General features: G+C 50.6%; 1 protein-coding gene across 1 annotated transcript in view; it reads left to right on the forward strand.

Annotated features, from left to right (window-relative positions):
• The window catches only part of NCOR2 (nuclear receptor corepressor 2), a 226199-nt gene that overhangs the window by 72929 nt on the left and 128648 nt on the right, over positions 1-24622 (forward strand). The window contains exons 3-4 of the mRNA XM_059484874.1: positions 9617-9744; positions 18415-18592. Of these exons, the coding sequence (XP_059340857.1) occupies positions 9617-9744; positions 18415-18592 (306 nt within the window). The remainder of the gene's footprint in view (positions 1-9616; positions 9745-18414; positions 18593-24622) is intronic.

A 24622-nucleotide genomic window follows, 5' to 3' on the forward strand; every position in this document is an offset into this window, starting at 1 on the left:
GACATCCTTTCCTGAGAACTGGGAATTCGTCAGCTCAGGGATCCTTATCCTGGTGGTGGAAACGCCCTGGGTCACCTCCTGGGCGCGTGTGCAGGGCTGAGCACAGCAGGGCTGCAAATGCTATTATAATATAAATAAATAATCACAGCTCAACTGTGACGGTCGCACCCAGGGAAATGCGGCGCGGCAGGAATGCTGAGCTCAGAAATGAGCCGTGACATTATTTTAGGCTTGGAGACACTTTATGAAAAGTGATTTAAAGGATTGCAGCTGTTTGATTTCACAGATGAGGCAAGTGAGAGGAGATGTTGTGAAGGGGCAGGAGGCAGTGGAAGCAGGCTGAGGGATTTTTCTTCTCCCATCGCACAAAGCCTAAGGGAATATCCAACAAAATAGGGGAAAAAAAGTGTATTTCAAGTAAACAAACAGAAATATGCTTTGTACATATGGGCACCTCCTCCCAGCAGCATGTTCCACGAGCTACTGCTGAGTTTGGAGCTGGCAGAGAAGACCAGTACTGGTTGAGTGAGGATGTTTGTTGTCTGGTTTCACTCTTGGTTGCCAGTTTTGGGCAGGGCTGTGAACCCGTGGGTCTGACCCAGACTGAGCTCTCTCCAATGGCTGACGCAGCAAACGAGTGCTTGTATTCCTCCTCTTCCTCCTCACTGAGAGACACCTGGTCCCAGCAGCTGTTGGGAAGGCTGAGTGTGATGTGAAAAGGGTGCAAAATTTTATAATGACCCTGAGTTTAATTCTGCCTTAGTAGACAATGACTTGCAAAAAGCTTTGACAAGTTAACATGCTTTAAACGGGAAGAAGGAAGCTTAGTGAAAAGGTTCTGGTTTGTTTGACTTTCTTGAGGTAAAACTAAAACCTCCAATAATCAGCAGTTTCTTCTTAAGGGCACAGAGTGGTTCTTGGCCAAAGTGCAGGGAAAACATTTCTGTTTTCCATATTCATTAGCTGTAATGTTGGGGTGTGCAGTTGACTTCTGTCATGTTCAGCTTGGAAACAGAGGAATTGTTTGAATGCTTCGTGACCTTTAGCTAAAGGTGAAAAAACACATTACTTACGCTCTTAACCTTCTAATGTGTCCAAAGTTCATGCTCTCTCAAAGGAAACTTTCACATGAAGGATATTCATTTTCAGGCAACCTGCAGATATTTTCTGTAAACAGATCAATTTTCCTGTGTAGTGCACGTCCCCCTTTCTTTTTAAAACCTCTTCGTGATCAATATTCCCTGGGAACAGAAGGGTTCCCCTCTTTGTCTCCTGTGTGAATCCAGTTTCTTGCTGTGACCTCCTTACCAGCCTTCCTGCTCCTGCTAGTGCCCTGACATTTCAGAGCAGGAATGGTGTGGCTTGGGATGCAGATTGGAGGGTGGTATCAGGTGCTGGAGATGCTGGGGGTCAGGGCACACAAGGTGTCCTCAAGCAGCAGCCCCTGTGACAAAACAGCTTCTGCTTTTGGGGTGCTTTAAGTGTTTCATGTACTAGAGATGCTAAACAGGATTAGGGATTGGGGTGTGTACACATTTATATGAAATTGGTGTTCCATCATCACTTGAATTCCCCTTTGTGAGCACTTTTCCCTCCCTACCAAACAAGAGGCTTATTTTGCCTCCTTCCTGCTGTTTGCCCCAATTCCCTGCACACAGCTTCATCTGGGATGGAAAGGTGAGCTTGAGCCCTCCTGAGCTCCTCTGCTCCAGCTTTGAGACCACTGTGCTTTTCCCGTGCCACCTCTCCTGGCTGGGGCAGCTCAGCAGCTCCTTCATTAACTCCCCATTCTCAGCACAGCCCTTGTGCAGGAGCGTCCCGGCCCCATCGCTCGTTTGCTTTGGCCCGTGATAAATAACTTCCCTGTCCGCGTGAACCAGGGACAAGAGCTTGGTGCAAGCTTGCGTGTTGATTTGGTGTCCAAGCCAAAAAGTGGCCTGGGGGGAATGGAGTGCGTTCCCTGCCCAGGCTCCTCCTCCCAGCAGTTTGAGCAGGGCGAGTTCCATGCAGTGTCCTGCTCTGGAAGGTGCTGTTGGGAGGCTCTGGGGGATGGCAGGAGCTCGCTCCTCTCCACGGTGACATGGTTGGTGTGGCACAGTGGCACCAGGTAAGCCTGCACAGGGGCGCTGTACTGTGCCTTACAGCTGCTGTGGTGGTTTTCCTTGGAGTAGTTACTCACACTTTTGTCTCCTGGGAGCAAAATGCTGGTCTGTGTCAGTGGCCCAGGAACTGGAAAAACAGAAGAGTTTATGGTGCAGCACCTCCGAGCACAAAGAACAAACTCCCTCTACCAGCTGAGTGAGGGGACTCCTGCATTCTGCCTGCTGGGCTCCAGCTAATGTTTTAAGGAATGACCTGAAAATAAAAGGCATGCCTTGGAAATACTGACTCTGATCAGGTCTGTCACAAGAACTCAGCGCTGTCTCTCTTGAGTACCTTTGCAGTGACAGATTGCATTAGCTCTGAGCAGCTCAGGGGTGGATTTCGGGAAATTGGCTTTCTGCTCTGGGACTGGGAGAGCATGGAAGTGAAAGAACAGGACACCTAATTCCCTGCCCTAGGGTCTCCCTCCCATTGCTGGGAAGAAGTTGGCTTACAGCAGTTTGTATTTAAATCTTGTTTTCTTTAGGATACAGCCTTTATCCAAAACACTTCTTTTACTTCAAGTTACAGTAAACCTCTGTGGTTGCTCCCTAATCTTCTTTTTGGACATGATTTGATGTAGAAGGTGATGCTTTGCTTTTGGTTGATCTCATGATTGCAAATCCACAGGGGAAGAAAGAACTTGCACTGCTTATGTGGTTTGGCAAAGCCACTAGAGCCACTTCTGGAGCCTTTTCCTGTTCTTCAGGCCTGACTCTGATCATGCTGCCCCACCAGCCCCTGGAGGCAACTTCTGCGAGACTGGGGACTTTTGCTGGTTGTCATTGTCACAGCATTTATTCAAAATACTGAGTAAGTGAAGGATTTGCTGTGGAGGTGTAAGGAGGAGTAGGGGACATGGAAAGCTGAAAGGGTCCTATGTGGATCTGCAGATAAGGTGTGGGTGTTATATGAGAGCAGGTGTGGTAGGAGGTGGTGAGGGCTACAGAGGAAACATGATGATGAGCTAAATGACCTGCTGTTTTTTATGGTAGAGAGTTTGTGTTTGTTGTGCGAGGAGAGCTGCTGAGCCTGGGTGTGTGTCCATGGCTTCAGGAAGCACAGCACCAGGCGTGGGGCTGGAGGAAGGGCAGACGGGTCACTCCCGACTCAAAGGCGCCTGGATGCGACTGGGACAAAAGTCTTGTGATGGGGAGAGGCTGAAAAGCAGCACTGTAGTGGATGTGCTGCTGCTCTGTGGGCACCTCTGGCTGCTGGGGAGAGGGCTGGCAGCTGGCTCCAGCACCCGCACCGGTCAGATGACCGGGGAGCCACAACAGCTGAGAGCTGTCCTCACCGAGACGTGACTGCTCCATGAATGGCACATTCAGCCAGGCACTGCGGACAGCCCTGCTGTGCTGCAGAGGTGGGACAGGGCAGGGAGGAGGGTGCAGTGCTGTGCAGCTGGTACAGATGCCATCAGTGCTGGCAGCAGGGATGGCAGCAGGAATTGGTGCTCTCCAACGAGGGGCCACGCGCGCTGTGGTCACCTCCTAAAACAAAAGGCCAAGTCAGCAGCTTCTGAGAGATGGATGGCAATGAGACTGTCTCGGAACAATAAGGGCATTTGTCTTTTCAGCACATGTTGCATCCCTGTAGGCAAGATAAAAATGCATGTATTCAGCCAGGTTTTTATTACTGACCTTATCTTCAGCAGGAGAGCTGATTGTGGAGGAGTTATTGTTTAGTTTATGTTATTGGTATTTTTTTCTTAAGCCTGCAGTGAGCTCCTCACAGGGTTTTGGGGGAGGAAGTTGAGCAGACAGCCTTGTGCTTGTGGACAACCTGTTTGGATCAATAATCACCTCCTTTGCACTTCAGAGGAGGCTTTCAGCAGCAGGGGATGGTTCCTCCGGGCTGGGGAGGCTGAGCATGGTAGGTTGTGTGCCACACTGGCCCCCTCACAGTCTGGACCTTATGCAGTGACAGCTCTGCTACCACCCTGGTTCCTCCCAAACCTTTCCCCTTCCTCTTACCTTTGAGAATTGACTTTGGGAAAAATTATTTTCTTCAGGCAAATGCTAAAAAGTGCATTTCTCGGTCTGATGAGCAAATCTGTGCTGCCAGTGCCAAGGGGTATCCAGGCACCAGAGAACTTTTCCTTTTATTGCTAAAATAGGTCACACTCGCTGCTGGCAGAAGGAGATGTTAGGGAACTTCTCTTTCCAAAGTCGAGGGTGTGCAGAGCAGGGCTGGGTGACATCCCTTGTCTCTGACAAAGCCACCAGAGTGGTGGCCGTGCTGCTTTGTGCACCCCACAGATTTCCTGCGGGATGATCTGAGGCCCTGGCGTGTTCCAGGCTGGGATGTGCTGCTCCATGCTGGCTGTGCCATTCTGGGGGTGCAGGAAGCTCAGCAAGCCCCGTGCTTCCCCAGGGGCTGGGGTGGCTCTGCAGTGTGGTCATGTCTTGGACACCGTGTTGCTCTGGACCACGTGGACATGGCAGAGCAGCAGCTGTGGAGTGTCCAGCTGTGGCTCTGCGTGCCACCAGTGCCACGGTTTGGGGGCACCAGCCCAGTGCCATCACCCATCACTTCCCCTGTGGTTAACCGTTCCCAGGGCGGCACACGAGCTGCTCACGAGCAGCAGGGACAGAGCAGGCATCCTTTGTGAGATTAGATAAGGGTGCCTTCATGGGAAGTGAAATAAATAGGGATGTTTTGGCATTGTTTGTGCCACACTATTATTAATTGGCGTCATTGAATGTTTAAGCAGAAACACACGTTGTTAGAAAATAAAAACTATTTGCACTGCAGCTCTGGGTGAGCTTGCAAGGAGCAGCCCTAACCCGCGGTGGCGGTGGCGAGGAGCCGGCGTTTGCTCCTCGAGGAGCGTGGCAGCGGCCAGGCCTGTTTGTCGGGCTGTGGAGGGTGACGAGGACAGTGTGGGGCAGTGCCCTGTCACGGGTGAGCTCGCAGGTGCGGCGCTGCCCGTGCCCGGTGCCGCGCTCGGGGCCGGTGCCGCCGGAGCCGGCCCAGCTGGCGGATGTGGTGCCTGACCCCGGGCTGCTCCTCCTCAGCCTCACGGCAAAACAAGCCCCGGTGGTTTTGAAACAAAGCTGTCTTACACCGAAACTTGGCGGGGAGCTCCCGGCTGCTTTCTCGGGTTGAGGACGTGGTAAGCAGCAAGGAGGGATCTCACGCTTTGGGCTGCTGGAGCTGGGCTGCAGGTTCTCCTCTGGCTGTGCTCTGGGTCTTCTCCATGGCTTTGCTCCAGAGCTGTTTCCCAAGGAAGCCACAAGCACTGGGTGTTTGTGCTTGCTTTTCTGCTGGTGGGAGGAAGAGAGGAGGAGCAGTTCGCCTTTCTGTTGCAAGAGCAGCTCCAGGCTTCCTTTCTGCAGGCCTCCTGTGTCTGAGGTATTCTCCTCAGAGGCTGATTCTTGGAGCCATGGAAGGCCATCGGGATGGAGCAGTCGGTGCACGCCCTGTCTGTGTGGATGTGCCTGGTGCTGGAGCTGGGAGTGCAGGGTCAGAGGTGCTGCTGGCTGAACTGTGGTGTTTCTGGTGCCCAGGTCAGCACCTAGGGATGCTCTCAGACCTCCCTTTCATCCTCCTGTTGGAGATCAGGCAGCCAGGACCCAGCAGCTGCAGGCAGGGGAGGAGAAATGAGGCACAGCAGCAAGTGCACGTGTCCCGAACAGAAAGCGAGAGAGGCAGAACTGCTGCCTGCAGTTGTTGGCTCAGTCTGGGGTTACCCTGAGGTCGGGGACAGCACTGGAGAGTTTGCTAGAGACTTAATGGCAGGTAAGGCAGCAGGCTGGAAGCTTTAAAATAATTTTAAAAGGTGGAGGTGGGTGGCTTCTTCCTTTTTCATTCTGTTGGGCTTTCTCTGCGTGTTGTCATAGAACTTTTCTGTAATGCTGTGTTCAGGAGCCTGGCTTTGAACAGTTTGATTAGCAAATCTCAATGAGCCTGGTAGACTCAGGTTATTTGGGGTCGAAGGATTTACCAGGAAGGGGATGGAAATAGTGTTCTTGGCACTCTCAAATCAAGGGATAGCTCAGAAGCCTTGAGACTCAGGGTGCTTTCCCTGGCTCTCCCTCCCAGCACCCCACACAGGAGCAGCAGGGACGTGTCCAAATTCCCTGGTGGGCAGCAAAGGATGCTTTTGGTCCCTTAGGCTGGGCTAAGTGCCTCTTCAGTCTGCTGCATGAAGGAGTGTTTTAATGAGGCCACTTTTGGGTCTTTAGCTTTTCATTTTATTCATAGGTTTGCCTGGTGCTGCTGGGGTGGTCTGTGGTGGTGCTGTGGCACTCTTGGTGTCTGTCTGGCCTTGGCAGTGCTGGCCTCCTCCCCCAGATCTGATTTGCCAGAGCCCCTGACTATCCATGGTGTTTCTGCTTCCTTGATTTCTGTCATGACGTTTACTGAATTCATGAAATCTGCTCAGCTTCCCAAAGTACATCCATGTGGCAGCACCAGAACCACAAGGAACAGCGGGAAAGTTGATGCAAAAGGAAGAAAGTCCTTACTGGAGGCATTTGGAGATTTGAAAGGTCTGGGAGGGTGCTCTGGCAGATCAGCAGATTTGTGGGGTGGGAGGAAGGTTTGCAGAGAGCAGGAAGAGATGCAAAGAGAGGGAAGGGATGAGCAAAAAATAGAACTGAGCAAAACTCAGCAAAACAATGGAGAGGAAAAGAAACAGCACATAGTTTGGGGCTGCAGGTTCTTTAGTTGTTTTATTTCAGGTGTCTTGGAGTTACCCATGAGCAGGTGCTAGAAGTTTGAGGTCAGGGTGAGGGCTGCACCACATTTGTGTGATTCAGTGGTGGGGAATCCAGGTGGCACCCACTGGCTGCTGCTCCTGTGTCTGTGAGGAAGGTGCTGGCAGCAAGGAGCCTCCCAGCAGCTGTCCTTAAAACTCTGTAAGAGAAAATTGAAGCCTCTTCTGAGTCACAGAATCATTTAGATTGGAAAACACCCATAGAATCATCAAATCCAGCCATCAGCCCAGCACTGCCAAGTCCACCAGGCAGTTTGAAGGCAGCTCATAAACCTTTCTGGTGTTTGCATTTGAAAAGCACTGTCACAGCTCACAGTGCAATTTACTGGAGTAACTTTCTGAGCAATTAATCCACCTACATCTTCCAGGGCTTCCACGGTGCCTCTTAACAGTTCATCACAGGGCACAGAAATTTGTCAATTTTAATCCTCCTCACTAAATTTTAGGTGTTCTTTTCTCCTTGTACAACCCAACAGGGATGTAAGGAAGGCAGAGTAGGTCAGAGTCACTTCAGGCCATGCCAGCGGGTTCTGAGCTCCACCAGCCACTTTCTGGTGGGGTTAGAGGAGGCAAAAGCTGAGTGTGGGCAGGGAAAAAGGAAAAACAGACGGTTCTTGGGGCATGCAAGAGCCTTTTTTTTTTTTTCTCAAGGGCACAGCCTTTGAGCCTCCCAGACGGGTAATTCTTGTTTATACGCCCACAGAAAGTGATGGTCCTGGTTTTGGGCCTAGTGGTGTGTCTTCCCAGACACGATGTGTTTGTTTTGTAGGTGGATGTCAGGAGCTGCATCACTCTTCTATTTAAATATTTATTTTTCATTTAAAACCAGGACAAGTGTGAACGTGGGGAAGCTTGTTTGTAGGCAGGGATTTTGGAGGAGCTGCTGGGCTCCCTCACTTCAGATGTCTGTGTTTGTCCCATCTGTGGTTGGAGTGATGGCGTGTTCTGTCCCTGGCATCCTGCATGGGGAAGCAGCTTTGGGGGCTGCATCCTCCCCACACCCCTGGATTTAGAGCAGGACAGCCCTGGGAGGATGAGTGGGCACTGTCCAGGTCATGCCCTTGTAAATGTCACAAGAACCTGTGTGCAGACACCTTGGACAGAGGCTGAGGTCTGGGATGGCCAGGCTGGAGATGGAGCTGGGGCTGGCAGAGTCTCTTGTTCCTGGTGTTCCCCAACATTGGTCAGAACAGGGAAGGAGCAGCATCACTCCATTGCCGGACAGTGGGGAGAAATAAACTTGATTCCAAAAGCCAGCGCAGCTTTCTAGGCACGAGAAGTGGTGGCCATAGGACGCCACAATTCCCCTTCCTCCTCCCTTTGGTATTTGGCCTTTTCAGCTTTTGTGCCAGAGAGGCTGGATGGGAGGTAGGGGATCTGCTTTTCTTGGCTCTCCCAGGCTGAATGTTTGTAATCTCTGATTTTCTTCCTGGCTTTCCAGAAAAACTCTCATTTTACTCTCTGATGGTCAAATATGTTGGACCTTGATACTCCAACTCCACAGCTTGCTGGAGGACAGCATGACATCCACTGAAATGCTGCTCTTTTCACTTCCAGCTTGGGAGAGAGCGTCTCCAGGCTCAGGTTGTGGCTGCTTAAGCTCCCAAGCCCTTTATTTTCCTGCCATTCATCTTTCTGGGGCAATTCCCCAGTTTTCATATTGATCTTCACTACATCAGATCAAATAATTCCTGTTCCAGTTGTTGGGGCTGAGACTCCCCCTGCCCACATTAACTGCATGCATGTGGTGTCTTATTTATTGATTTTTTTTTTCCCTGTAAACCCTGAAATTCCTTCTTTCTTTTTGAGGAAGTTAAAGCTTCTTTCTTGTTCCAGTTGAGAACTGTTCAGAAATAGACTCCCAGGTGGAATTGGTTCTTCTGAGGTAAATGTGTGTCAGTGTTACCAGGGTTATTCTGTGACAGGGTTTTCTATGCCATTGCTGAAGGTCTTAGTTAATTAGATGATTAGTCTGCTGGTCAAGTATCTATCTGCAAATAAAAAATAGCAGTTGAATGTAGCTGCCTAAAATACTGCTGCTGGAATCAGTCTGTGGCACAGACCAGGAGGGCTTCTTATTTAATTAAAATCAGGAACATACTGTACTGTACTCTCCAAGGGTCAAGGAACAAAAGGGACGTACACATAATAAGTAGCAAACTGTCCTTTCAAACCCCTTGAGCTCAGCCCAGGGGAGCTGTGTTTAAAGGAACATTTTCAAGATAACATTTGTGATTTTTCTTCTGTTCTTTTTTCCCCCCTGTTTCTTCTTTCTCCATGCTGCTACGTGGACTATTGAAGCTGAAAGCATCCTGTGACTTAATTTTGCTCTTACCTGTTCTTACTCTTGGATTCACAATTGCCATCGGGATTGCTTGGATGCCAGAAATCCATGTGTGGATTGGTTGGGCTTGCTGGGGTCCTTTCCCAGGAACCTTTCTCTGCCTGCAGCCCCAGGAAAAGGCTGGGTTAACAAGGGCTCCTTTCCCTGCCTGCAGCCCCAGGAAAAGGCTGGGTTGAACAAGTGGTCCTTTCCCATGAGCCTTTCTCTGCCTGCAGCCCCAGGAAAAGGCTGTACTGAACAAGGGGCTGAGCCGCCATTCCAGTAGTGGGACTGGGAGTTACTGGGGAGGGCAAAGCGCTTTGTGGCCCAGTACTTCAGAGGAGGAATATCTACATGGGTTTTTTGAGTTGTTCTGTTTGTTTGAGAATTGCCAGCAGGCTGATGGTCTCTGCTCTCTGTTCCTGCAGGACGTGGCCCTGTTGGAGTACCAGCATCATTCCAGGGATTTCGCGTCCCACCTCCCTCCAGGCTCCATCATGCAGCCGCAGCGCCGGAGGCCGTCCCTGCTCTCCGAGTTCCAGCCGGGCAATGAGAGGTACAGCCTGCCTGCCTGCACCTGCAGGGCTTGGGGCTGGGGGCAGCAGGGTTGGGAGGGACCCACCCGGGCCGTGGGACACTGGTTTTGGGTACTGACCACCGGTTTGGATTCCTTCTGCTAATCAAGCGGTGTCTTTGCCTCCTGGTTCCTTACCTATGACTGGCACGCGTTGTAAAGAAGTCTTGAAAACAACAAACAACAAAAAGAGCCACCCCCTCACTTCTGCAGAGGTTCACGTGGCTGTGACTGGTTGTGTTGGCTCCTTCAGCATAGGAAGTGAAGCCGTGTGGTTGCTTTGGTCTGTGGCTCCCGAGGCTGCAGGGAGGAGTGAGAAGAGCTCATTTCCTCCCCCATCTCCGCTTCCTCTGCTGCTGCTCTTCCTCCCTGCTTTCATTGTTTTTGTTTCTCTTTCTGCATTCCCCTCACAACTTTCTCTGAGCCCTTTTTTCCTCCCTGCTCCCTTGGTGCCTCTCCCTGTGTCCCTGTTTCCTGTCCTACCCCCATGGGAGGCTGGCAGAGTTTTTAGGTGCAAGTCAGGCCAGTGCTGTGGCTGGGAATGCTGAACATGCTTCAACCACAGCAGCTGATTTGTTTGAAGGACCTCACTCTCACTCTCTGTTTCAATGCAAAACTCTGCTCTCTCTCACAGTTTCTCTTCTGCATTTCATGTTTATGGTTTGGGGAAAAAAACTGCCCTGGAAGTGAAATAAGAGCCTTGCTACAGTAGGTACACACAAACCAATTGTTTTAATGCTTATTCCTAAGGCTAAGAACAAAACCAGTGCAGAGTCAGAGATGAATCTGTTTCTCTAAAATCATCACTGTTAGGGGAGAGGAGTAAGAGCTCAGGGTGCTGGATGCATAATAAATACAGACAGCATCCTCTTTTTCTGCTAAGGTTGGGTTCAGCTTGGTGCTCAGCAGAAACAAACCTGTGAGAATTTGAAGGCAAAAAATAGCTCCCAAAGTTCATTTTGCATCTGGACATGCCCTTCTGGGTTATGCATGTGGCACCTGCACATACAGAGGGTTGTGGCACTTTTGATAACCCATAATTTATTGCAGCATGTTGCACTGCCTTGGCTCGCTTTGATTTCTCAGTGCTTTGATTTCTTAGCACAGAGTAACACGGTTAACTTGGAATTGGGTCAGATTTAGCTAAATTTGGGGAAGATGGGTAAAGAGGACCCTGCAACATGCTCCTGCCTGTTTTTGTTTTTCACACTACTGATGGTTTGCAAAGTGGAGAAGCAGTTCTGCTCTCCAGTAATTTGCTGTTTAAAAAAAAAGTATATTGGTTTTTCTGTATCACTAAAAAAAAGCCCAACTGCAAACCTTGGTGTCTGCTGTACTACATGCCTGATCTGGTGTGGTCACCCAGGCATCTGCCTTGACTTACAAATATTTCAAAGTCCCCAAACTTTATTTTTATGTTGACAATCAGATGAATGTGGGTAAATGTTAATAAAAGTTGTCAGGGGATGTTATACATCCACATGCTTACCGTGGTACCACATTTTCAACCTGAATGGTGATGTTTTGGCATGCTGTAAAAAGAAACTCTTTTAATAACTTACATTCCATCCCTTTTCCCCTTAACATTAAAAAAATAGTACTTTTGCAAAAATTATATTATGTAGTAAAGCTATAAATGCTATTTCAGTTCAGTTGACATCTTGTGCCAGAATGCTGAGACATAGACATTGAAAAATTTTGGGGGCATCTGGGGATGCAAAAAGGAGAGGGGGGTGATTGAAGAAATTGTAAAGAAATTTTCAATCCAATGTAATCAGTTATTGAGATTATTCAGATTGGGTAATATTGGGGCTGGGGCGATTTTATTCTGTTTTTCAAAGCCAACTGCTGCTTCTCTGCGTCTTTAAGCTCTAAACTTAACAATCCATTCTCTGGGGGCTTTGCTGGTTCACCCTGGTGGTCTGAGGAGCTGCTGTAACACAGTTCTGCTGTGTTGTAAGAGGAGCCCTTTGGCTGGTGGTCACTCCCCTGAGGGTTCCAGGGCCAGACCCTGCAGCAGGTTGGGTTGGTCATTGGTGCCCTCCCCAAAACATAGCTGTGGCTGTTCCTGGTGCAGAGCAGAGCCTGGCTGAGCGAGGTGGTGATGGCAGCCGTGGCTGCAGCTGAGTCCCCTTGGCAGGCTCAGAGCCTTGGCTTTGTTCCTGGGCTGGGATTGATGGTTTCAAGCAGAGGCAGCTGGCTCTCGGCATGAGGGGCTGGGAGGAGGGAGCCCAAGGCAAACAACATCCCCAGCACGGCTCTGGGGTGAGTGCAGGCAAGCACAGGGGTGTGCTGGGCCTGAAAGGAAGACCTTGCTGTGGTTCCCTGCCTGACAGCCCAGCTGGCACTCAGGGGTGGTGGGCACGTGGCAGTCCTCCCCTTGGAGCAGTGTCAGCACAGGGGAGCCCTTCCAATCCCCCGTTGCTGAGAGGAAGCAGCCTGTCTGCTCTTGGTTGTGGTTCCAGGATCCCTCTGCTCCTTAAGGATATCAGCTTGCAAGTCTGCTGCAAGTGGGATGTGGCAGGCAGGCAGTGCTGGGGCCTGAGCCCTGGGAGCATTCCCAGGTGGGCATCCCTGCCCTGCCCTCAGCACCGTGCCTTGCACTCATCCAGGGCACTGCCTGCAGCTGCCACTGGGTCCCAGTTCCTCTGAGCCCACCTGCCTGGTGAGTGCTGCTGTTTGCCTTCCTGTCCTGGAAACTGCAGGGATTCCCTTTGCTCCATGTGCTGCTTTTGGGCTGTTATCCCCTATTTTGGCTTTACCTTCCCTTTGGACAAATCTCTAAAGCCTCTGCAGGTTGTCTTTACACGTGGTGTTGGAGGCTTGACCCTGGGGATGCTCAAAATCCCACAGAAATCATTTGGGCGTGCTTGGATGGTCTTCTACAGCTGTGCAGGTTTTCAGTCTCTCCTGCTGCTGTTTTGCTGTGGGCACCAGGATGGTGGTTAGTTGTGATTCAGTGGAAAGGAAACAAGACGTAAAGCACAATGGGCACAATGTGTTAAGGATGAATCAAGAGTTGTTGGCAAAAAGTGAGGAGTGGTGACTTGCTGGAAGGAATGGAATGCTGAGATGGTCCTGCATTTTGGGGCTTCCTGAGCAAGAAGCTTGTTGGGAAGTTCCAGACTGCCCTTCTCCATGTTGTCATCACCCCTTGGTGGCTGGGCAAAGATTTGAGCTCCCTGTGCAGCAATTCTGGCTGGAAGAAGGAAGGAAAACCTGAACCACTCTGAATCTCTTGCTGCAGGGAAAATTGGCTGTGCCTGTCTTTGCAGGGATGTGCTGCTTTCCATGATGGTTTTTTTGGTAGCAGGCTTTTTCTTGGAAGGATCTGCAGACTTCCCCTTAGCTTGTTCAGTTGTGCCAACTGGTCTGCAGGAGTGAAGAGAAGTATTTCAGGATCTGCTGTTGGTACAAGTCGTACCATGAATACTTGCAGTGGAATGTCCTGGCAAGGTGACAAGGATTAGGGCTTTTTTTCCTTCTTCTATATATATTTTGGTCCTCAGAAGAAGTGAGAAAAACTGGGTTGAGTGTTAAATGGCAGGTGCTAGAGGGTGAGGGATCTGAAAAATGAAGGAACTGGATTTTTCTGACTTTTCATATGTGTTAGGATTTTAGAGCAAGGTTCCATATTAATGCAGGAATGCCAGGGTGGATACTTCTCTCTTCTTCTCTGGCAGAAAATGTTGCTGTAAATAAATGGAATAAATGGTCTGTGTGTTAACACAGTGTATTCCACCTTTATCCAGAATGAGTCACTATTTTCATAGATTATTTTCCCAGTTCAGGAGACCATGCTCCTCTTTCAGAGCCGTTCTGCTCAGCAGGCACAAGGAGTCTGAAGAGCTTGCCCAGTGTGGATCTGCAGGGTGACATTTAGGATACATTAAACAGCTGCTGTGTTTCTGCAGCCATCTGAGGTAGCCATGTGCAGTGTGGCACATGGAGAGCAGGCTGCATCGCTGTGCCTCTCGTTGGGATTAATCCTGCTGGCCCGGGAGCCTGGGGAGGGCTGGGAAGCTGGGGCAGCGTGCGTGGTGCTGGAAATCACACACGGCTCTCAGCCCTCATCTGTGCTGGGCCAAATGGCACCAGCTGCTCCCAAGGTAACAGCACGACCAATTTGGTTTTATTTATGGTTTTTAATTAAGTTTCCGTTTTTAAAGGTGATCCTTTTCTCAGGAGTGAGCGGCGCTGTGGCTGAAATCCCCACAGCCGTTTATCTGTGTCTCTCACACTGGAAATTATGTACCAGGAGCTGCAGTTTTTTCTTCCCCATAATTGAGCACAGGAAAACAACATCTGGAGAGGGCAGATGCTGGCGTGGAGGCACTTGGGGACAAGCCTTACCTCGCAAGCTCTGCTGTGGGCTGCCTGGCGTGTCCATGGATGGGCATGGGATGGCTCTGAAGCCATTGGTTCAGGATGTTCCAGCCACCCAGGAGGGCTTTACTGGCAGGCTGCAGTTTTAAATACTTGGAGAAGGCATGTGGGGGAGCTTGTGGAGAGAGAAATGTTCCTTCTCTTCCTCTTCAATGAGGCAGTGCTATTGTGTTAAAGCTTCTGCTGGTCCTGTCCATGAATAATACAGGTTCTGTGTATGGGGATCTTCAATATGCAGTTTTAAATAAAGTATCTGCTCTTATCTACATTGCAGTTGGCTTGGAAGGTGGCTGAGGGGTTGTGCAGGGCAGCTGAGCCACTGCTCCCTGCCCTTGAGTGGGAATGCACAGCCCAAGCATCCCGAGGGTGCACGGGGGTGCTTGGTCAGAGCTCCTGAGGACCTGGGAGTCCTTCAGCTGGGCCACACGGTGAGCTGAGCATCCTGCTCCAGGCTGTCCCACACCTTTGGTTTGGGAGGACTCAGTCCTGCTGCTGGCAGACTTTGCTGAGGGTGTGGGAGCAGCTCCATCTTCCCGCCCAGACATGCAGCTCTTCCCGTCAAGTCACGATGGTTTATCTGCCTCCCCACCTACATGACAAAGGGAATATATCAGCTGGTCCTGGACATGTTTCTGTAGGTGCCTGGTGGTGGGTTTGGTTCTACAAAGCCTCCAGTTTCTCTCTTTAACAGGTCCCAATTTGCCCAGTCTCACACTGTCTCTCATTAGCCGTAAGGAGGTTGTTGAAACCTCTGACAAATCTTAGCATTGGCTATAAATAATTCACTTCAACACCCGTGTTTTCTATATTACTGTTTCTCAAAAGCATTTCATTGTCTGTCTGTACCTGTGGGGGTTGGATACTCTTTTTAGAACTTTTTTTTGTGTAGACAATTTCCCACCAAACCATCTCAGCTGGAGGAAATAAACAGCCCCAGCAAGGCCATGGTTTGTCTTGGTTCTGGTTCCAGAAGACACTGAGAATCATTTTGCCAGCCTGGTTATGTTGTTTGGCCCCATGGTAAGGGAGAAATGGGAAGGTCTGAAGAGCAGGGGAGGATTGTGCTGCTCTGAGGAGCCAGACAGTGGATTATTGGGGAGGGAGAGACTTTGGCCTCCTGAAAAGTTTGTGCTTGCCCATTTCCCAGTGATTTGGCTTCAGGAAAGTACAACTAAGATCCCTCATGGTAAGATCTCATCATGACTGCTCTTAAAAGTCCTAACCAAGGGCAGCTCAGGATATTGCATCTGATCCTCTCTCCCCAGCTCTCAGCTTCATGATTGGATTCAAAGATTGTAGACATCTTTTCCGGCCTTAAGGATTCTTTGATTCCTTGATACCCATCTACCCAAAACCCTGTGTTTTCAGCCCATCTTGTACACTTGCTGGGGTGAGCTGCAGGTACCCCACACTGCTGTAGGAATTTATCTGCTCCTGCCTTCCTTCCACCCTCTGTGAGTGTGCTGAGGGATCTGCCCCGGTGCATGAGTAACACAGCTCTGCAGCTGGGAGGGTGAGTAATAAACCAAAGGTCTCCTCTTGGGTTATCTTGGCCCTCTGGACCTGCACCTACCCTGAGCAGAGATGTGTGGGGGTGGCTGCAAGTTGGGCAAGCCCTGGGCACCCAGCCTTGTGTGTCAGCACATCTCAGGCTGCTCTGCTTCCCCAAAGTGTTCAGTGTTTGTGGTGAAGGACTCAGGTGAAGACTAACCTGTCCCACTTCATAATTAATGCTGGCATTTGCTTTGCTTCGTTTAATTATGCACAACTCACATGCAATTAAAAACACTCTTTCCCTTCAGCAAAGTAGGAATCTCTGGAATAAACCAGATGGGTGGGAGCTGTTTGGAAAACGCAGCAAGCCCCGAACTCGGTGTAACAGGAGGGTTTTTCAGGCAGAGTCATTTTTTGCACTGACAGCAGCGTCGGTGCTGTATAAAAGGCTGTTGTAAAGAGCTTGCTGCAGGTGTGGATGTGAGGAGTGAAAGGTGTGAAGGCTTCAAGCAAAAGCATTTGTGTTTGCAGCCAGGACAGGCTGAGCGGGTTGTGTTGGGCAGAGTAATCTCGGGAGCGGCTGGAAATTCCAGTGGATAAAGTTAATGGCTGTTCCAGTGGATGTGGAAATGGAAATAAAATAGCACCTTATAACATTGCAGCTGCTTTCCCTGGCGTGGCCCCTGCCTGGCTGTGAGTAACTGCCTTTGTGAAGCTCAGTGCTGCTCTTATCTTCAGAATCCTTGGGTTTTTTCTGAGTGCACCAGTTGTGTGAGTTCCTGACAACTGCAGAGGTCTTGGAGCCCTCCTTTGTCAATTAGCAGCTTCTTGGTAATATGGCCTTAAAAAGGGGGAAGAAGGGAAAATAAAGACATCTGATTTTTAATTGCCTCAGTAGAGCAGGGCCTTGGGTGTTAGCACCTGCCCAGCTCAACAGTTGCCTATTGTTCGTGGGTTTTACAGCAGAGCCTGAAATGCTGGCATGCAGCTGTGGGCAGGCAGGGATTGCATGAAGGGCTGGGACCAGGAAACCTGAGAGGTGCCAGGAGAGATTTCTGGGCTTGCTGAGAAAAACTGAGGATCCTTCAGCAGGGAGGTGTTTGCAGGTGAAGCGAGCTGTGCTTCAGTGCCAGATTCAGGGCTGTTCAGCTCTGCAGGGTTTGCTGTGTGAGCTGTACATTCTGTCTGGGATGTTGGAGCAGTGCTGGAGCCTCCCCATCCTCCTGTCCCCTTTTTGCTGGGCAGGAGGAAGAGGATGAGCCAGATTCTCTTTGTGTGTCAGCAGCAAAGCTGCTGCCCAAACCCACAGCAGCAGAGCTTGCCATGCATGTGCTTTGTGCCTGCTGTTGATGTTTAATTAAAAAATAACCCTCCAATTTTATCTTGATTCCCTGGGGCTGGGTTAAGGTGGCTGTGCTGCAGCAGGGAGGGCACAGGGCAGTGCTCAGGGTGGCAGCCCTGAGACTGTGGATTTCTGCAAAATCCTCTCCCTGGATGTGGGCCAGAGCCATTACAGCTGCTGGCTTCAGGGCACTCTGGATCCTCCCTTTGTGCCTCTTCCCTGAGATTTTTAATGTCAGCAGTTGCAGTTTGTGGATGGGGGGCAGACAAGACTTTAGACCCCCTGTCTCCTATGCTTGTTCTTTCTCCCTCCCCTTCAAGCAGCTCCAGAGGCTCTTAAGTTTGTTAGTGTTTGGTAACTGGGGAAGACACTTCACCACCAGCTCAGGAGAATTGCAACAATCTTGTTTGAGGGAAAAGAAAAAAAAAAATGCGTTTTCACAAGCTTTGACTCTCCTGTGCTTAATTTTATTTTTTTTAAGGGACACTTCTGCCTGAAGTGTTAAAAACACACCCTTGGAGCTGCTGCAGCAAAGCTGATCCTAGGGCATAGTAAGAGATTTAATGCATTTCTGTAGGATCCCTTTACAATTCCCACAAGAGAATCCTGCTGAGGAACACAGAAGTACAAAAAAAGTTCAACATTTCTTTAAAAAAACCCAAGCCTAGTCTCCAGGTGTTACCAAGTGCATCATATTTAGCAGGTAAAAGGTGTTTGAGCTCGATGTGACTCGTTGGTGCAGCTGCTATCAGTGGATAATGTGCCTGTACAGCCTGCCAGCTCTGTGTCAGAGACGTGCAGCTACATGTGCCTGGTTCCTTTCCTCCCCCATCCTGGAAAAATAAATCCCTGCTGTCTAGCCATGGAGGACTAGGCATTTTTTCCCCAGCATACAATCTTTGGTATTCCTATAGAAGACACTAAATATAAACACTGAAGCAGGTACCTTTGACTAAATAAGAGAAATGTGGCAGAAGGGGGCTCTGCCTGCTCTTGGAGGATTTATGGGGTAGATTTGAGGGTTTGCCAAGCTTTGCCTTGTTCTGACCAGCCCAACTGTGTGTCAGGGCTCAGACCTGGAACCGTACTCACTTTGTAGGTGTAGGGACAGGCACCCGCTGCAGTGGTGGCGCAGGAGGTGACAGCAGGGCTTTCCAGGTGGCACAGCAGCAGTGCTGGGGACAGCAGGGTGGCCCCTTGGCCTTGGAGGGGTTGGTGCTCCTGCTCCAGCACGTGCACCATGCCCAGCAGCTCTGGGGCTGTGCCTGTGGGTCTGCAGGGACCTGAGATGCTGGAGCAGGGCCAGCTGGCCTCCCCACGTGGATCCTTCTGGAAAACTGAGCCCTCTCCTCCTCGAGTGGTTTGCAGCCATGGAGCAGGAGAGAGCCGAGGTGGTTCTTGTCTAAAGGCTGCTTTCCCTTTGTCCCCAGATCTCAGGAGCTGCACCTGAGAGCCGAGGGCCATTCCTATCTCTCTGACCTGACCAAGCCATCGGACTTGGAGTTCATGGAGAGCAAGAGGCCCCGCCTGGAGCTGCTGCAGGAGCCGCTGCTGCGGCACTCGCCCCTGCTCAGCCAGGGCCAGCAGGGCACCGAGGACCTCTCCAAGGTAAGGGCTGGGGGTTTGGGCCTGGCTGGGTGTGGGGTCTGTGTTCTGGGCTCGTGTGGAGCTGCCTTGGAGGCTCTGAGCTGCTGCTTGTGGTTCCCAATGCATCCAGCAGTGCTTGGAGGCACTGGATGCTTTTCCCTGAGGTGGGGTGAGCGTGCAACAAGTGGTTGGTTTCTTTCCTCCCCTGTCCTGGAAAAATAAATCCCTGCTGTCTAGCCATGGAGGAGTAGCAGTAGAACTGCTGAGTTCAGTGCAGATCATGGTTCCCAATGCATCCAGCAGTGCTTGGAGATACTGGATGGTTTTCCATGAGCACTTTGGGGATTGAAGCATATCAGCTTTCCCCATGACTGTTACAGTGCTGGGCTCTTTTTACTGGGCTATTAGATGCACCAGAACAATTTGGAAGCTCCTGTAGGCTGAATTAAGGATGGTCATGTCTGGCTTTTCTGGATACGCTGCCTTGATTTGATTTTTACTTGATGCTTCTCATTTATCACATCTCTTTATTTAATATTGGTGTTTGAAGGGCTGGAATCGGTTTCTGGTGGTTCTTTAATATAATCTTCCCCAGGAAAGCCTCTCTTGTCCCAGTCTCATTTAACAAAGCAAATCATTTACTTACAATTGTCCCCTCTGTGCATGGAATAAATGTTGCAAGGAGAAATCCCTTGCTTGTGTGCCTGTTTAGTTTTACTTTCATCTTCTCTTGGGGTAGATTCTATTTGATTTTACCTGCAGTTTGGACGTGCTCCTGGTTGGCAGGAAAGCCTTGCTGGATAAATGTGCTGGGGGCAGCTCTGCAGGCTGGGCTTGGGAACTGCCCAGGCCCTCAGTGAAGTGAAAGGGAAGTCACATTCATAGCCAGGAAGATGGGGATGGTTTGCTGTATCCCTGTGGGAGTGATTGAAATAACACACAAACAAGAAAGCTCTTCCTTGGGAATGCTGGGATAGTCTGCTATTTTTTAATCCATGCAATACTGGTGGGCTTTACTTGAGATCCCTCTGGCCTCTCTGTAATGAGAAGGACATTTGACTTTAAAGCAGTTCAGATGCCAAGGAAGGCCTGAAGGCTCTGAACCATCCTCAGGGGATGTTGTTTGGGTATCTGGTGCACTGTTGTCCACAAAACAAAAAATAGCCTTCTCCAAGACATGAGGAAACTAGGATGACTTTTCTGTCTTCACATTATTCCCACCAGCAGTTTTGTTCTGCCTCTCACCAGAAAACCATGGTTTGTCTCAGCTATTTGTTTCTAATAGGCAGAGCTGCTCTTGAGGAATTAGTTCATCAGTTCAGGGGCTGCATTTGCTTCTCAGTCTGTGATATGTTTCCAAGAAGTACATGCATTTTATGGGACTTAAAACATTGGTTAATGAAAGAGAGAGCTGAGATACAATTCAGCAAGACAAGATTATGCTTTTAGTGGAGCCATTTGTAATTTTAGAGTCTGAAAGGAAGAAAATTTGGTGTCCTTGACTGGTGAGAGCCTGAGTGGAGCTGGGATTAGGTGCTCTAAACTAGCAGGAGCTGCTTCCAGAATGGGTTTGATGGAGCTCACTGCAAGCCTGGGTGATCTCAGTGCTGTTCAAGTGGCTGGGAGCAGAGGGCAGGACAGGGTATATCAGCCTTTGCAGCTGGGAAATTGGGTTAATAGCAGTCATTGGTGTTAGTGCTGAGCAGTTGTCCTCAGAGTAGGCTATAACCTGCTGGGGTGGCCGTTAAGGTGGTGGCAAAGCTCCTGTAGCCAGTGTGTGCATTGCTCTGAGCTCAGCGCCCAGGACAGATGACTGAGACCTTGCTGAGCCTCTGTGCTGAGGGAGCAGTGGTGGCAGGACGTGTGTCCCAGTGACCAGAGCTGGAGAGAGATATTTGCTGTTCTGTGTGTGCTGCTGACTCAGTGTCTGATGAAGTCACTCAATACTTTATCTGGGGCAGCTCTGGCAGCTGGGTGAGCTCTCAGGGTGAGATGCACCACGTGAGGCCACTATTGCTAAACACTGCTGCTTGTTTAGGCAGAGGATCCCAGAGCTGCTCCCTTACCCGTTAGCCCATTCCTCACTGCTGCAGTCACTGCCGGGGGAGGAGCTCCATTTACTCACCGGGGCAATAGAGCTAGGACTGCTCTTCATGGTCATTTTGCAGATTGAGCTCGGTTTTGCACAGTAAGAGCTCCACAAAGCCCTCAGTAAAAAGGGCAGGGGTTTGGTTACAGGCTCTGGGCGCCAGCCTGGCTGTCCCAGGGGATGGGGATGGAATGGAAGTTGCTCTCGGGCAGTGGATACCTCTTGGTCTCTCCTGGTTTCAGAGCAGCCCTTGAGCTGAGGTGCAGAATCAGGTCTGTGATGGGATGTAAGTTTAGCACATCCCTGATAACCACCGATAACTGGATTTACCAACCCTCAGCCCAGGGGAGAGAAGTCAGCACCATTCCTGCACATTTCCAGGGCCTTTGTTTAGAGCCATAATCCATGCTCTGAACACAGACAGAACAATTGATGGGGCAACTGGTGGTAACAGGCTTCAGAGTTTGGATTTCTCATGTCCTTTGTTCCTCATCTACCTCTCCCAAACAGGAGGAGAGCTGGGCCCCCTAAGCCCTGTTCAGTATCACTGCAGCCTCTCTCCAGGCAAGGCTGTAAGGAGAAGCTCTTGGATCAGTGCATTTTCCCTGCAGAAAACAGACACACTTTTGGGCAGCCTGCCTTTCAAAAGCAGCAGCTTTCAGCTACATCTCCCTTGGACAAGTAAAAGATATTACCTTTCCTTATGAACCTCACACTGCTCATATCCTCAAACTCTTTTCAGGCTGGAGGCAGAAAGTTTTCTTGCCTGCTTTACCCCACTTCAACATCTTTTTCCCTGCTGTTGTGTGTTATGTTGTGTGTTATGCTTCAGTGCTGTGGTCCTGGGCTCCTGCTGCTGGGGAGAAATGAAACCACCCTGTGCCCTCTTTGCCAGCTGGGGCGGGTGCTTTTCCCCAGGAAGGTTCTCCCTTTATCTGGCTGACAGTAACCAGAGCAGCTAAAGCAGGGCTGCTTTTCCAGTCACTGCAGGCCTGGACGTGGGATTCGCTGGAAAAGCTGCTGTGATGTGGCCTTGCCAGGTGTGTTCTTGGCAGAGAGGCAGGAGCTGGTTCCCAGGACCCTTGGTGGCTTCTGCATTCTTTGCAGCAAAGTCATGGACCTCCCTGGGGTAGCAACAGCCAGGAGTGCAGCAGAGAGCCCCAGAGCAGGCCAGTCTGATGTGCACAATCCCTGTCCCTGCACACACGTGCTGCCTGTGATCCTGCCCCTCAGGGATGGTGAGCATGGCACATCTGGTCAATCAGTGCCTGCTCTCCCCTCCCCAGAGCTGGAGCTTCATCCTGCCTCTCCCCTGCCATCTCTTCTTATTCCTATTGTGCTTTCACTGTTCTTCCCATTTTTAAGGCTGCTCTCCCACCACATAACGTGGTTTGCTGCTCCTTCCTATAGGATGTGAGTCAGCTGTGATCTGTGTTTAGTCCCCTTGCAAGGGCTGGCTGGCTGCACTTATGAGTGGCCTATTGCTCCAACAGGAATTCACTGACAGGGAGCCATGTAATCCCACGGGAATGGGGCTGGGTGGAGGCTTAGGAAACCTGAACCTTGCTGCCATCTGCCCTGGCAGGCTGCTGGTCACTGGGTAAGTCTCTTCCCCTTTCTGTCTCAGATTTCCCCATCTGTACAGGGACAATGCCACTTCCATCTTTTGTAAAATAATTAACAACTGTGGATGGAAAAAGGCAATTAAGAAGCCATGTGTTGTTAAGAATTGGACTCTACATTGTGCAAAGGTTTTAATTTCTTCCCTTTCTGCATGAGCATTTTTGTTCTGTTATGGACTGAAAAATGGAATAAGAAAAGTATGTGTGTGGGGGGGAAGTCTTTGAAAAGACAGAGCTGAGGTCAGGAAATAGGTATGGCAAAACAGAAATTAGGGCAGAGGGCATTTTGCTTTCATGCATATCAATGCAGCTTTAAAAGCAATTAATTGAAAAAGGAGGAATTAACACATTTGAAATGCCTTTTTAATGATGCATTGAAGCCAGCAGCATCCATGCCAAATTTCACACTGGCTGCCCGTTCCAGAGCCCAATTTACAATGAACTCCTGGAAGCTAGGCTGTGGGATGGAAAAGGCTCTTGGCCAGCCTGCTAACTCCTGCCCTGGCCACAGGCTGGCAGGGCACCAAGGACAGCAGAAAGGCCTTTCGGGAGCTCGGCTTCTCCTCCTTCCCTGCCCTGTGCCCGGCACCGCTGGTCCCTGGGAGCTGCTCCATCATCCCTGGGCAAATGCACCAGGGCAGAGCGGCAGCAGGGCTTGGAGGAGCAGTGCCACAGCTGCCAGCACAGATAGCTGGGCTGCCTGGTAAATCACCAGTTGCGTTTCTGCTCCGTGCCTTTGTTATGGGAACATCGATCTGTTGCTGGGATTAACCTCTCAGAGTTTCCAGTGGGTTGGTCTCGCAGTTATTAATGAAACTGGCTGGAACTTGTGTTCACCTTGGCAGAGGCCCCGGTTGGCTTGGAGGTAACTGGCAGAAGCATAATCTCTAATTGAGTGATGCGGGCTGGGGGCAGGGAGCGCAGGGGGCGGACACAGCCGTGCTTGAGCCGGGGGAGCGCTGCTGCTCGGACGGGATGCGGGGGAGGGAGCAGGGCTCGGCGCGGGGAATCGGCAGGCACAGCTCGCAGCTCCGTTCCGGCACCCCGGGCTCCCTCCTGCAGGAAGCAGGCCGGAATTCCAGCGCCTCCCCGTGATTTATTGCTGTGGAACAATAGCGCACAGGGGCCGCAGAATGGAACAAGCTGCGAGCGTCGGTCCCTGGGTGTGTGTCCTGCCATAGCCTCTGAGATTGCAGCGGGATCACTCTGGGCTCTCCCTTCCCCACGGGAGGGTGTTTTTCACTGAGCAAAAGAGCTCTGGGCTTGTTTGTTGGGCTTTTGTGGAATGTCTGAGAGCAGGGACCGGGAGACAGTGGGGCTCTGGTCCTGCATCCCTGCTGGGAGAGGGGGAGATGCTGCATGGCCAGCTGTGCCCACATCTGGTGGGGAGGGGCTGGCTGCCCTGCAGGATGCCCAGGCAGAGGGATCCTGTGGAGCTGTGGTAGCACCAATGCACAGGGGACACACCAATGCTGCCAGCACCCTGTTATCCATCCCATTCCATCCAGCTCCATCCCAGTTATCCAGAACCCAAGTGAGATGTAGAGACCTGTACCAGAGCATGGCTTGAGCAGCCCTGTGGAAAATGAAATTCCTCAAACACTCTGCCATGAGAAGAACTTCTTGTCCTGAGGCCTGTGGGGTTCTCCACAGGCTGTGTGGCCTCCCCACAGCTCCTTGGAGGAGTGGACTTCTGCAGAAGCAGCTCTAACCTCAGATCTGAGCAGTGAAATGAAACAATTTCAGCGGTTCCAAAACACCTACGTCTTTCCTGCTTTTGTCCTCCTTCCCCTGCAGAGCACAGCAGTTCTTGTTAACTCTCCTTGCAGCTGGGCTGTCCCTCTGAAGCTGAGCCAGTGGACCGGTGTCCATCAGGAGTGAGTGGTGTGGGGTGGCTGAGTCCAGCAGCTCGAGTGGAGCTGGGCTTGTGGAGCCAGGAGGATCCTCCTGTGACGTGTTTGACACCCACCCATCTGCCATGTGCTTGCTCACACTCTCGACTTGTGCCTGATAAAAATCTGGTTGCAAAAAAAAAAACCTATTTGGTGGGGTGGGGAATTTACGTTAGGGGAGCAATGATTCAAAGCTATTTCTGGGAAGATGAGGGACGTGTTGGCATTCTCTGTCATTCCAAACATATTTAAAAGCTGAAATATTTGCGTTGTTCACGTTGCCACAGCCCAAACACTTCTGGCTGGATTTCCCCCCCTGCTTTCCTCCCTGCTCTGAAGATAATTTCCAGATTATGGGAGGATGGGATGAGTGTCAGTGTGTCAAGCCCTGCTCAGCTGTGTGTGAGCACTTTTGGGAGTGTGTGCCTGTGTTAGCAGAGTGGCTCTC

This window comes from Ammospiza nelsoni, chromosome 18 (genome assembly GCF_027579445.1).
Source record: "Ammospiza nelsoni isolate bAmmNel1 chromosome 18, bAmmNel1.pri, whole genome shotgun sequence".
Classification (NCBI taxonomy): domain Eukaryota; kingdom Metazoa; phylum Chordata; class Aves; order Passeriformes; family Passerellidae; genus Ammospiza; species Ammospiza nelsoni.